At 41.8% G+C, this 14,029-nt stretch overlaps 1 protein-coding gene across 5 annotated transcripts in view; it reads left to right on the forward strand.

Annotated features, from left to right (window-relative positions):
* The window catches only part of CPEB3 (cytoplasmic polyadenylation element binding protein 3), a 189,567-nt gene that overhangs the window by 39,925 nt on the left and 135,613 nt on the right, over positions 1-14,029 (forward strand). For 3 of the 5 annotated variants that reach the window (XM_084633816.1, XM_084633817.1, XM_084633815.1), the window contains exon 3: positions 9,914-10,073. In XM_084633816.1, coding sequence (XP_084489942.1) covers positions 9,914-10,073 — 160 coding nt within the window. The remainder of the gene's footprint in view (positions 1-9,913; positions 10,074-14,029) is intronic. The other 2 variants (XM_084633818.1, XM_084633819.1) reach the window with 1 other exon arrangement.

A 14,029-nucleotide genomic window follows, 5' to 3' on the forward strand; every position in this document is an offset into this window, starting at 1 on the left:
AATAAAAAACAGGAGGAGGCCACTACATCCAAAATGCAGGCTGTTGTCTCTCTTGTACTTCTACTATTCTGAACTCTCATTTAAAATCTCTTCAAAGATATTCATCTAAAGGCACTTCTCCATGGAAAGCCTATAAATAAAATAAATGATGTATGTCTCAGATGGACTCTTCTAGGCAAACAAGTATGTCTCTCTACCCTTTCTGTTAAAAGGGTTTTTGATCACCTAAACCAAAATGGAACCACATTGCTGGCATATAAAATTAAAAAGGTTGTAGACGAGTGTAGCAGGGTAGACACCTGCTCCTGCCCTGAGGGACTTAGAACAGCCCAGGAGAGGGCTGTGGCTGGGGCAAGCAGCCCAGGCTGAGTAGGGAAGTAGGCTCAGCTGGGGCCAAGTCCCAATTAGGGCTCAGCTGGCCTTTATAAGTGGGCAGCGAGCCAAGAGCTGTTAAGCCCTCTCTGGTCTGAGAGGGAGCAGGGCCTGGCTGCCTGCAGGAAGGTGCTGGAAGGGCTGCAGGGCTGGGGAAGGGCCAGAAGAGCAGGGAGGCTCCAGGCTGGCAAGCCCCAGGCTGCAGGTCCTGGCATAGGGCCCAGAGAGGTGCTGGGGTTACAGGGGATGACCCACGGGTAGGCAGAGGCAGCAGGTCCAAACCCCTCCTTGCCAGTGATGAGTGGTTCTTATACTGCAATCTGCCCCAGTGAGCAGGGGCTAGTTGGTGACTGGTAGTAGCCTTACAATGAGGCAAGGTGGGGATAGTGGATGAGGGGGACCCTGAGAGACAGTGGGTGTACTGCCAGGGGGCAGCCACCCAGGAGACAAGGGGCACCGGATCCGGGAGGGACACGGGGCCAGCGGTAAGGCAGATTACTGGCCTGCAGAGGGTGCTCAGAAGCCTGGTAAGCTAATTCACCACCACGACCAGCAGAAGGCGCTGCAGGGGTGAGTCCACACATCTACAAGGAGTTTTTAAATAAGGGCTTGGGGGAAGCCAACAGGTACAGAAGAGCACAGAGATCCCTTAGGGAAGGATCTATTAATGGAGATTCTCTATATCTTAGTAAGGAGAAGAGGATTGAGGTTGATAAAGTACAGGTAGGAATTGAAAAGAAACAGTCAAATGAAAAAATCCCATTCAATTACATCACATAATGGCAGACAGCTAAAAAGTGTAGAATTTTATAAGTGCTTGTATACAAATGTTAGCAGTCTAAACACTAAGATGGGTGAATTGGAGTGCCTGGTCTTGTGAGCATATTAATATAATAGGCATCACAGAAACTTGGTTGAATGATGATGAACAAAGAGATACAGTAAGAGAGGATATTGAGTTACATGGACCATTGGTCTGACCCAGTAGGGCAGTTCTTATGTCTAAATTACCATATCTTTTTATCTAGTCTTCCTTTTTATTCCTATTTCCACTGAAGAGCAAGTCCAGCTGAATTTTTACAATTTCTTAGTTTTCTATTGCATATTAGTGGAAGTTAGATTTATTTTCCTGAAAGGATATGGTAATCAACAGTGAAAGATCTTTTGAATGTAAAAACTTTCAGTGTGTACACTTTGAATTGTCTGTATTGGGAATTCTACTTTTGTTCTTGCCTGAGCTAAATCTGCTTAAATGAACATTTAAAAAGAAAATATAGTTTGAGAGGTGGTGGAGTCTTCCACTGATTGCATAATTATTTCTTAAAAGTGTGACAAAGTTCCTCCTCTGCCTTGGTGGGTCCTGCGCTTATTGGCGGATTTGCTTGCCTCAGAGATTCACGGCAGCCCTCAGTTTGGCCACTTTTGCTAGTGGCTCAAACCTGCCATTCACTCAGCTAACCTCATCACTTGCCAGCATGGGAAAAAAGGAAGAACAACCCCCACAGTCTCTGCCGATCCATCATGTGGGTCGGGGAACAGCCCAGAGACCTTCCCCTCTGATGGAACCCACAGTCCAGGTCAACTCCTTCTGTGTCTGATCAGGAGTTGAGAGATTTAGGGGGAACCTGGGCCCACCCCCTACTCTGGGTTCCAGCCCAGGGCCCTGTGGACTGCAGCTGTCTAGAGTGCCTCCTGGAACAGCTGCGCGACAGCTACAACTCCTTGGGCTACTTCCCCATGGCCTCTTCCCAACACCTTCTTTATCCTCACCACAGGATCTTCCTCATGGTGTCTGATAATGCTTGTACTTCTCAGTCCTCCAGCAGTAATCCTTCTCAATTTCAGCTCCTCCCATGCATGCCATAAACTGAAGTGAGGTCCTTTTTAAACTCAGGTGCCCTGATTAGCCAGCCTGCCCTAATTGGTTCTAGCAGCTTCTTAATTGGCCACAGGTGTCCTAATTGGCCTGCCTGCCTGAATTTGTTCCAGCGAAGTTCCTTCTTGTTCTGGAACTGCCCCTGTTTCCTTACCCAGGGAAAATGGACCTGCTTAATCTGGGACTAATATATCTGCCTTCGAACACTCTCCTGTAGCCATCTGGCCTGACCCTGTCACATAAGTTAAAATGTTCTTTAATGATTACATCTCATAAATGATTTATATTCCCAGAAAATATGTTGAAACCAAATTAGATAAAATTTAACTTTTTTATGATTGATATCTGAATTCTTAATTTGTGAAATTTTGAGACACTTTGTAGATTGTGGTTTTATTCTATTTTGATAATACACTGCCTCTTAAGTGTCCATTTGGCAAGCATTCTAGGAAATACTAATGTTCTAAAGTCACAGATGCAGTTCTATTAAAAAAAAAACAACTCATTGTAAGGTAGCAATCATTGAACCAGGCCTCTCAAAAATCTAGCATCATAAATATTGTATGGAGTACTTCAGATGATATGTTCGGTGTCTGAATTTATTGTAATGAACTTCTGGCTCATTGTTGAGTACCTTCCCCTCTCCCTGGCTGAGCTAGAGGGAAAGGATCTAGCCAGTAGAGGGCTCTACTGCTCTGTTCAACATGGAGCCACTAGCGGCTCTGTCATCTCCAGAGTGCAGGAAAATGAAGTAATATCCTGAGATCAAAAGGAATCAGGCTAGAGACAAAGGCTGTGTATGAGCTGAGTTGGAACAGCTTGTGAGCCTTTGGAGGGAAGACCCTGGGTAGCAGGCAGTTTGAGAGGTAGAACTGAAAGCTGAGACTTAGACAGTGATGTAGCCTGTTGCTGAAAGAGAACTGCAATAGCATGTGACCTGCAAGCAGGTGGTATGAGGAAATTGCACTATTGGTTGGCAAGAAGATGGTGTGAAGGAATTGCAATGAGGTACGGTTACCTTAATTTTTATTGATTGATTGTAAGAGTTTAACTGTGACAAAGATATTGATCTGTTTTTTTTCTGGCAGCTCTAGAAAGGTAATTCTCTGCTACTTCCTCATAACCCATAACTGTTAATGGGGGTCCAAGGGTATGTCTACACTGCAGTGTAAGCTCAGACTCTGGCTCAAGCCCAAATCCCACTTCCACCTACACACAATTCTGTCGGACTTGGGCCTGAGACCCAGGACCATGTAGGGTGGAGGATTTGAGCCTGGGTCCCTTGGGAGCTCAGACCCAAACTCCATTGTTCTGCAGCATGAATGCAGCTTGGGCAGGCCCCTCTGGACTCAGGCCCTCAGTCTGCTAACACTATCCTGCAGTCTTATTGGCTGGTGTTTTGTCCTCTCCATCCCAAGCATAGCAAATTGATTCAGCGGAAACAGAAGCACACCCCTTTCCCAGTTGTTCAAGTACAGTAGTTTAACTTTTCCATTTTATCTGACCGCTGAGAAGCAAATGGATTAAACTGTCTTCTGCATTTGCAATGGCAATTGACCAGAAGAAGTCCTTTGACAAGTGTGCTGCCTTCTGGTCATGGGAGCACAGCTACATTTTGGTGAATCTGATGTGAGGCGAGCAAAACTTCCAGGAATGACTACTTGTACCAGGAAACAGAGAAGTAACTGGCAGCATTGAGGATTCACCAGACCAGTGACCACTGCAGGGAGAGGATTAAGTGGCTCAAGACCAACTATTGGAAAGCCAGTGATGAGAACCACACTTTTGGGAACTTGTCTCTATCCTGAGGAGTTTGACTGGGTGTTTGGTACTGTGCAAAGCACAGAGCCACCAACTCTTCATGACAGCCTGGCCAGCCGGGATGGTGACTTTCTCACCCACGAATCCAGTATAAGACTGGAAGGGAGTCAGCAGGCACAGGATGAAACTACTGAAGTAATTTGCTGAAATCAACTCCCAAAGAGGCTTAGTCACTAGAGCAGCTGCAGATCATCCTGGATGTCTACTTGGAGAAGCTTTTTGATGCCACCCCTGGAGCAGCACCCTGCTGCAAAACTGGCAGCAGAAATGCAAGAGACAGAAGTCATCCTGCAGTGTGGTAAGTTTGTCTTCATGTTTTTATTAATTTAATAATGGGAGGGGTTTCCAATGCAAAAGTTAATACCAGCCTCTGGTAGCAGCATGTATCCGTAATGGTGGATTGCATGCCAGAAGCTTAGCACCCTCCTCTCCCTGCTCTTCACTATCAACACCTTCTGGAATTCAAAATGGAGATCGGGAAGTACAAACTGTGAAACAAGCATTTAAAAACAAAGGTTTAATAGAAACTCACACCTTCATGCAACAATGTGCCAGGGTGTTAAAATATGGACCTTATATTGCTTTCCCTGTTACTATGCTGCTCTGTACCAGCCCAATGGTTTAACAAGCTTCCTGTAAACCGTGAACTGTATTGGGAGGGAGAATGAGAGTGAAATGCAATACATTTAAGCTAAATGTAGTCCATGGGTGACAAAATCATTTGTCCAAAAGACAGTTGGGGAGTTGTATGCAGTTCAGAACTGTGCCGAGGGGGCGGAAGGTTGTTGTGGAGTTCTTGGCAAGTCCATTTTAGCATTTGTTTGCATGTAGGCTCTATCAGAAGCTGTGAGGAGACAGTAATCCATGTGGGTGCTAATATAACATCTGTTGAATTGCCCCATGACTTTTGACCTAATACCAGGTACTGATAGCTGCAAACCTTTTCCTGTAGCAAGAACTCCAGATAGGCAAACACATTTTGGGAAATGGTATACTTCTGAGAGTCACCTTGGTACATGACCAAGCCAGTTCACCCATAAATGTGCTGTTCAGTCAGCATAAGTTTGAAAACTTCTGTGGCATATACGGCTAGTTTGCAATGAACAGCTTGAAATAAAATATCCCTTTACCATTCTGGAACCACAAGAATTGTTTTGTCTTCTGAAATGTGAGTGCGTGAAATAACAGAGAGGGCCTTATGTAGTAAGCTACAGTCCACTCCCTCATATGCACACCCAAAAAAGCCCAAGGTGGTTGGCAATTTCTAAACAAAAAACAATTTTGATTTTTAACTTACCATTCTCTGTGCACGCTTTTCACTGCAATTAAGCGGGTTCTGTCCATGGAACTTTTAGAATCTGAAGCGTTCCTCTCTCAATATATTGAAGTTTAGTTTTACAAAGTGCTTTTTTTTTTTTTTTTTTACCATGACATTTCATGGGGATTTTTTCCTATGCTCATGCACTGAGCCATCGGCATTACTAAAACAATAACATACTGTTTTATGTCTTCTTGCAGGTCCCTCAACCTGAATTGGCCATTCTGCCTCAGTAACTCAGGCAGACTTAGGCAGAACTGAGTCTCAGAACCCTCATGGATCAGTTGAAGAGGAAGTGTTACCTTGATGAACTTAGGGTTGACATTTGGGACAGGGCCAGCAAGCAGGTGCAGTACCAAAGAGAGAAGGATTCACATCATGTGGAAAGGCACAAGCAGGCTGCAGAGCTTGAGGACAGAATTGCAGTGAGGAAGCATCACAGTTCCTGGAACAGGAGCATCACTTGAGGGAAGAAGACTAAATGTAGTAGAAAGACCTGTTTTGAGAGGCAGCTTTCACTAATAGCTGCGAGAGTGCAAACTCCTGCGGCGCCTGCTGCTCACCCTGAGTCCCCTCCACAGTACCACAAACTACAGACCAGGAACACTTTGGACAGTTCCCTGGTTGGATGGCATATGCAACTGAGACATAAGAGCTGCTGGACATGGCAAATCTACCCACTTGCTGTCCTGCACCCCCATCCAAGCCCCCTTTCCCTTGCATACTTCAATCTCCGTGCTGACTCTGGCCCACCTGCAGGCTTCCACACCCGTGCAGTGGCACCAAGTGCATTCTAAAGGAAGGGAAGGAAGAACATTCCAAAGGACGCACAAGATTTAGGGGATTGTTTTGATAGCACTGGTTTTACTGTTTGCACTGTTCAGTGTTTGGTTTATGCATTGTGTTTTGTTACTGGTTTTGGTGTTGGTTTATTAATGTTTTGGTGGTCTAATGGCAGTTGTAATGTAAAATTTTGGGTTGTTTGTAATACATCCATGTTCACAAATAAAGGCTTTTCTTTAATTAAGAAAATGTATTGCCGTCGCTAGGTCACATCATAGAAAGTGTGTTTTGAATAATAAAGATAAACACATGATAAGGCACAACAGGGAGGTTGTATCTTAACACAATCTTTCTATATGTCTGTGTACAGTAATCCATAATGTAAATGTGCAGCCTGCTTCCATAAAGTCATCTCCTCCTTATGAAAAATTCATAACAATCTGCTCCCTAGTCACTGTATACAGTGACAGTATCGCCTTTTCATTGCATGATGTGATAGTACCTCATGTACTGTAAATATTGCTGTACAAAAACATTCATAAACTTACTATTCTCCCTCTTCCATTGGCCTATGCAAATCCATAATGTGGGAACACAGAGTATCCCAGATTTCTGTGCTCAGGTGCATCATGCTCCAGCTGTCCTAGGTATACCAGTTCAGCAATCAATGACTGTCAAAGCTTCATAATCGGTGCAAATGGCTCACATTTGGTTTCACAAAGATGATGAAGAGCATAGCAAGCCACAATAATGAGGACTTCATTGATGACCCAGGCATCTAACGTGGCTGTAAACAGCACCAGCTGGATTTCAGTCTGACAAACGCACGTTCAACCACCATTCTGGACCTGCTGAGAATGCAATTGAACCTTCTTTTGATAGGCCCTCTGAGATCAGGATATGGATTCATGAGACAAGACAAAAGGGTGTACATAGAGTCCCCAGGATAATAGTGGGGGGGTCTAACTACACTTATGACAATGTCATTTGGTGGAAATAGTGTCTCACCCTGTCCACAAATGTAGACTCCTGGTTGCTGGAAAACACTGGCATCGTGAACTTTTGCAGGCAGCCCACATTGGCATCCGTAAATTGGCCTTTGTGGTCTACCAGGGCCTGCATGATGATGGAGTAGTACTCATTGTGATTTGTGCACTCATGTATTCCTTGAAGAGGGCAAACTATAGGGACATGAGTCCTATCAGGGGCCCAATGCAATTTATAAACTCATTCTTTCAAAACCAGCAATTAGTTCAGGGATATTTATACCCATTACCTTTGAGTAAATCACATGCCTGATTGCCTCAGAAACCTTTGCCATCACTTTACCCACAGTTGACTTTCCAGCACCAAACTAGTTAGCAAAGGACTTGTAGCAGTCTGAGGTCACCAGCTTCTAGATGGTTATAGCAACCCACTTCTGGACCAATATGGCCATCCTCATGCATGTACTGTGGTGCTGAAGGTTCAGGGCAAGCTGATCAGAAAGCTCCAGAAGTGTAGCTTCATGTGAAAGGTCTGGACCCTCTGTTAGTCATGCCAGATCCACATATGGAAGGGAAAAAAACTCACATTAAATATGCCTTATGGATATTGTTGTTTCCCAAACATTCTGTACTTAACCTTCTGGCCTGCATAAGTGATCTTGTGATGTCATAGCATGAAAGAGAACTTTGACTCTGTGATTCTTAGGTCTAAGGCAGATATTATTCAGTTGGCACAGAGGAATGTTGAACCACTTTTATTTACTGGAGGAGGAAGTGAATGTAACACGGCACAGTAGGAAATAATCGAACGCTTTCTGCTACCTTCTTCTACGTGATCCTTTCTCCCTATTTGTCAGTAACTGTGTGAATGAATTGACTGAGAATGTAAAGGTTCAGGTTTGTAGTACATTTCCCAATTCATGACTAGAATGAAGTATCTGATGCATTAATTAAATGAAGTTTGATCACTCATAAAATCCTAAAATTTAGAGATGAAGTCCTAGATTACCCACTCCATGTCCTTATCAGCAGGATGGTGCCCTGCATAACATTTTCAAGTGCTTTGTCTTAAGTTTAAACAACATTGGCAGCAGGGATTCCATCACTTCCTTAAGAAGATTATTCCATCGTTTAATTGACCTTGTTAAAACTTTTTCTTGGTGTCCAGCCTTAAAAGTTCCTTTGCTCGGTTTCATCCTGTTACATATTATTCCTTCTCAAACAATTCTTCCATTTCCCTTATATTGGTGCCCTTTAACTGTGTAAAGATTTTTAATCCTATTCCCCTGTAGTCTTTTTTTTTTTTTTTTAAGACTAGCGATATGTATATATTTAGTTTATTAGCCTGATGTGCTAAAAAAAAAAAGTTAGAGCTTGTGTTTATTTAAAGAAACTGGAATCGTCCATGTAAAATCTCCTAGGTTAAATTTGTAGATTTCTAAGTTAAATTTATAGATTCTTTCTAATTGTGTGTGTGCGGGGGAATCCACCTAATTTCTATCTAACCTTTTCCACCAACTTGCCCACACTGAGTATCCATTCCTCACGAATACTATATTGCAGTGGCAGGATAGTGGATTAGGTAGTTGATGCAGTAGTTTCATCTCTAAGCATGTAACCTGATGTCCTGCTGGTGAAGTTAAGACATGCATTTCTGTTGCCTCATGTTACGTTCTCAATTTAAAATGTGTGGTTATGCCCATTGTTGTATGAAATGTAGTTGTAGCCGTGTCGGTCCCAGGATATTAGATAAGGTGGGTGAGGTAATATCTTTTAGCGGTGATGCTCGGAGTACCTTTCCCAGACCTGTAGAAGAGGTCTGTGGGGCTCCAAAGCTTGTCTTTCTCATCAACAGAGGTTAGTGCAATAAAAGATATTGCCTCACCCACCTTGTCTCTCTGGTTATACCCATTTCAGCCCTCAACAAATCCTTGAACTGTAGTTAGGGTTTTGTGAGTAAAACTAGAACCAGAGTTTCTTCTCCAAATAATATGAAATTTGTCATTTTAATTGGAGATCAAATTAATCCTTAAAATTCAAAAAGCAGAAGGTTAAATAAAAAAGAATCTCAAATTAATATGGCTTAATCATGATATTTAAAAGAAATCTCTTGAGGTTTTTTTGGTGCCTGACTCAATATTTTTGAACACTTGAGGTTGGAAGTACTGTCCCCCTTAGCTCTCTTGCATTGCCTTGCACCTTGCTGTGTACCTTTTATAATCTGAGAGTTTGCCTCTGCCCTGTTAGACTTCCATAGAGGAAAGCAACAATGCTCTGTTGGGAAGCTGTGGCTACCTGAGCACTGATTGCTTCTGCACCACGTATGTTCAGAGAAGCTCTGTCAGAAAATGAAGGCAGAAGCTGGAAACAAAGAAATACAATTTTAAAACTCTGCATGTCACTCTTTATCTTCTCTCCCCCCCCCCCCCAAAAAATGTGTGGAAGGAGGGGTTATTTCCAAATCCTAATTAAATGTAGAGAATGTTACTGCGGTAAGAGTTATACACACCTGTTTAGAGAGGTATATGTTAAAACTCTTAGCGTATATTATTTTGAGCAGTCCCATGTATTATCCCTTTTAACACTATATTTATAAATATCACAATCATAATTTTTCTTGATTTATTATAAATGTTATGTTTTTCCTCCATGATACTTTTTAACTGGTAATGCTGAAGTAATACAATGTACGAAGTGTGCTTGTGTTATGAAATGACTATATTGTAACAGTGTTTTTCTTTCTGTCTTTTCTTTTAGGACCGGAATAGGCCCTATGACACTTTTAACTTGCACTCTTTGGAAAATTCTTTAATGGATATGATAAGGACTGATCATGAGCCTCTGAAAGGTAAACACTACCCTCCCAGTGGCCCACCAATGAGTTTCGCTGATATAATGTGGAGGAATCATTTTACAGGTTAGGAATATTCATATGTCCATGCTTGCTTGGTGTTTAAACAAAAATCAACTTTTCAATAATTGCTATACATTTTCTGCTAGTAAACAGAGTGGTGCATATTTAAAGCTGCTATTAGCCCATCTGAAAAACATGACTCAATAATCTCAGATGACCAAGGCTAAATGTGTGTGAATGTAGTATGCCATATGTGAAAGATGATGAATTCCAATGTTATCTAAGCTTTAGTTTTATAGAGGCTTGTTTTTGTTTTCCGTCGTAAAAAATTGCTCAGTAAGGTTTTCAACTTCAGTCTTCTATTTCAGAAAACAAGCAATTAATAAGAGTCCAGTTCAATTTTTAATTTTGTGTAATTTTTTTATAGTAGACCATTTTGCATGAATCATTAAGTTAGAAGATAGTAATCTAAAATATCCCCTTTATCGTGGATATTAAAACACAATTTAAAGAATATCTTACACACACACACCCTAGCAACTGTAGTAATACTTGTGTGATCCAGTGTGAGATCCAAGTTTGACAGCTGGTATTGTGATCTCCAGACTGGCATTGTTGTGAAAGCACCATGCTCAGCAATAGAGAGATGTGGTTTTATGTCTCTCACCTACCCAGACAGTTGAGTGATGGTGCTGACAAGCTCCAAAGTGTGATGGCTGTGACACAGGACTGTGTGTGTAGTGTCAGAAAACTGAAGGAATGGAACTTTGAGTTTTGAAAGGGGTAAAGAGAACTCGGAGGGAAAAAAAGATTAAAGAGATGTATCAAAAGGAAAAATATTTCTTGCTAATGTGATTTATACACACTAGATTCAGTTCTTGCATCAGACAAGTATACGAATTGTCATGTGTATGGTACTCAATCAGGATGTGACATATAGGAACAGACTACTTGTCTATCAAGTACAATATCCTGGCTTGCGCAGTTGTTACTACCCAATACTGTCATTATCTCTGCATATATAATGACAATTGTTGTTGGTGCTAAAGTTGGGTGATAATTGCAATTAACTCAATATTTGCTCACTCAAAGACTGTTACTACTTTCCATCCTCAAAGTAAAAATCCTTAGCAATTTTGAAACAAGGATGTGCAGCTATTCTCAAATTTAACAAATCAGCAAAGATTACAAAAAGACAGATGGATCTGTAGATCGGTTTAGCATGAATTAAAACCCAAATGGATGGATTGGAAGTAGTGTAACTTATTTGCTTGGTGGATTCAGGGAAATATTGATGATTGATTACTTCTTCAGGAGCAGATCTGCCCTTTCAACTGCAGGGGTACAGATGAAACTACTTCTACCACTCAGCTGATGCCACATGAGTGAGTGGTCTGGGGAACTTTTTTGTTTACTAATTCATGCAATTGTACTTTTACATGCAGAGATAATGAAAAGGGATCTTGAGGTCATAGTGGATCACAAGATAAACATGAGTCAACAGAGTAACATTTGTTGCAAAAAAAGCAAACATCATTCTGGGATGTATTAGAATGAGTGTTGTAAGCAAGACATGAGAAGTAATTCTTCCACTCTACTCCATGCTGATTAGCCTCAGCTGGAGCCCAGTTTCCAGTTCTGGGCATCACATTTCAGGAAAGACGTGGACAAATTGGAGAAAGTCTAGAGAAGAGCTACAAAAATGATTAAAGGTCTAGAAAACATGACCTATGAGGGAAGATTGAAAAAATGGGTTTGTTTAGTCTGAGGAAAAAAGATGGGGTGGGGGGGGAGGGGATGGAACAGAACAGTTTTCAAGTACATAAGAGGTTGTTACAAGGAGGAAGGGAAAAATTCTTCTAATCTCTGAAGATAGGACAAGAAGCAATGGGTTTAAATTGCAGAAAGCGTGGTTTACCTTGGACATTAGGAAAAATTTCCTAACTTTTAGGGCAGTTAGGCACTGGAATAAATCTTTGTCATTGGAGATCTTTAAGAGCAGGTTAGACAAACACCTGTCAGGGATAGTGTAGACAGGGATACTCAGTCCTGCCATGAGTGCAGGGCACTGAACTAGATGACTTTTCGAGGTCTCTTCCAGTCCTATGATTGTATTATATACACACACATGCACACTAAATATTTGAGGGCAGCAGGAACTAAATTTTTCCACTGTTGTTGATCTAAGATTCAGGTATCCATGGTGAGATGGGTGAGTTGGTTTCTAATTAAAACAGCTACAGTATGTGTGAAAAGCTAATAAATATATCTTTATGTGGAATACAAAAAAAGTTTCAGAACAGGCAAATCTCAATCAGCTGTCATGGATAACATTTTGTTTTCTGTGCAAAGGGTAGTTGCCAAGTCATCAGCAAAGATAGAACATGCTCTCCTAGCCAGTCAGATCTAGTAGGTGGAGTTTTTCCACAGATGCTGCTATCCAGGGCCAGCTTTGGTAGGAAATCCAGAAGAACTTTCAAACTGCAAACTGTCTGGATCTGTGGGAGCATGTGACTTTAGTCAAAGGGGGACCAGGCAGATGGTTCTTCAAAGTGTTTCCCTCTGCCCACAAACATAATCTGTCTTCCTAGGATTCAACTTCAGGCAGTTCTTCCTCTTCTGTAGATGCTGGAGTATGTTCTGTCTTAATCAAACAAGCTACTACAATTAATTTAATGGAAAGTAATACTCTCATAGTAAGTAACTGAAAGCTTCAGAGAGACTGGCGGGTGGTTTACGACTACTCTCAGTAAGTGGACATATCTCGTTTAGCTCATTAGGTAGAGCTACCACTCTCAAATCCAAACATTCCAAGCTTGTTTCAATTGAGATGGATCTCTCCCAAATTAGGGTATCTTTAATTTGAGAAGATTACCTTTTTAGTTTAATGAATTGCTCACCCTTGGTAAAATAGGCTAATTTGCCGAAATTACTCTTGCTAGTATGCACTTACATATCAATTGGCTTTATTAATCGTACTAGTTCTAGTATTGTACAAGCTTTCAGACAGATGGGAGAGGTGAAAAGACATAGCAAAAGCACTGTGTTTGGAAAATAGAGGCAAGCATTAGCTCATTCTAGTAAAAAGTTTCACTCTGCCTTCCAAACTATACAAATCTTGGAAGCTTCAGGCCTGTTGCAGAGGCAATATGACTATTTCAGAGAATATGTCAGCCTGCCAGTGGGCAATGAACAAACTTTTCAGCAAATATTCAGTCTTTTTTGAGATGGCCTTTTCATATTCACACTTATGTGATACCTTGCTTCCAGCACTGCAGAGCTTCAGAAATCTTCTGGGAAAGTGGTGTCTACTGGGGCCACAGGAGCCCTGTCATTTGCCAATAGACTTTTGAAGTAGAGATGATTAAAGAGAAGTGTGGCCCCCACCTGCTTCTGTTCCTTCCTTTTCAAGGGCCAAATGGAAATGTAGGGATTTTCTCTCTGCCTAAAATGTTTTTTGTTTTTGATTTTTACCCCCGAGGGAGGGGTGTGGGTTGGTGGTGGGAGGTGATTCCAAATTCCCTTGGGTGTACTTTAGTTATGCCATTACATACCTAGGCCAAGATTTTCAAAAATAGGACCATAAAGTTAGGCCCAAGATCTTGGTCCTAGGTTTTTACTTTGAAGTAGGGTTCTGGAGTACAACCAGAAGGTCTAATTGACTTTAAGGATTCAGATATGAAGGGCAGAATTAAGTGGTGTGCAATACATCATTCCCTCCTGGGAGATATCTCAGCCCCTTGTGCTCTGCCATTTGTTCTATGTGGGGAAAGTCCATTCTTGGATCACTGCACTTGTAAGGCCATCAATCACAGGCCTGTACTAAAAGGCAGCGAAGGCACCATGCCTTTCTTGGCTCTGACATATGATCAGGTGTTTGTCCACTTTGTGCTGGGATACTTTGAGTTTGTCTCTTTTGTGCTTGGTTCCAACAAAATTAGTAAAGGACAGGACAGAAAAAGTGCAAAGGGATCTTCAGTGCTAGAGTTCTCAGCACCAACCTGGAAAAAGAAGAAAAA

Source organism: Lepidochelys olivacea, assembly GCF_965140295.1.
Source record: "Lepidochelys olivacea isolate rLepOli2 genome assembly, chromosome: 7".
Classification (NCBI taxonomy): Eukaryota; Metazoa; Chordata; order Testudines; family Cheloniidae; genus Lepidochelys; species Lepidochelys olivacea.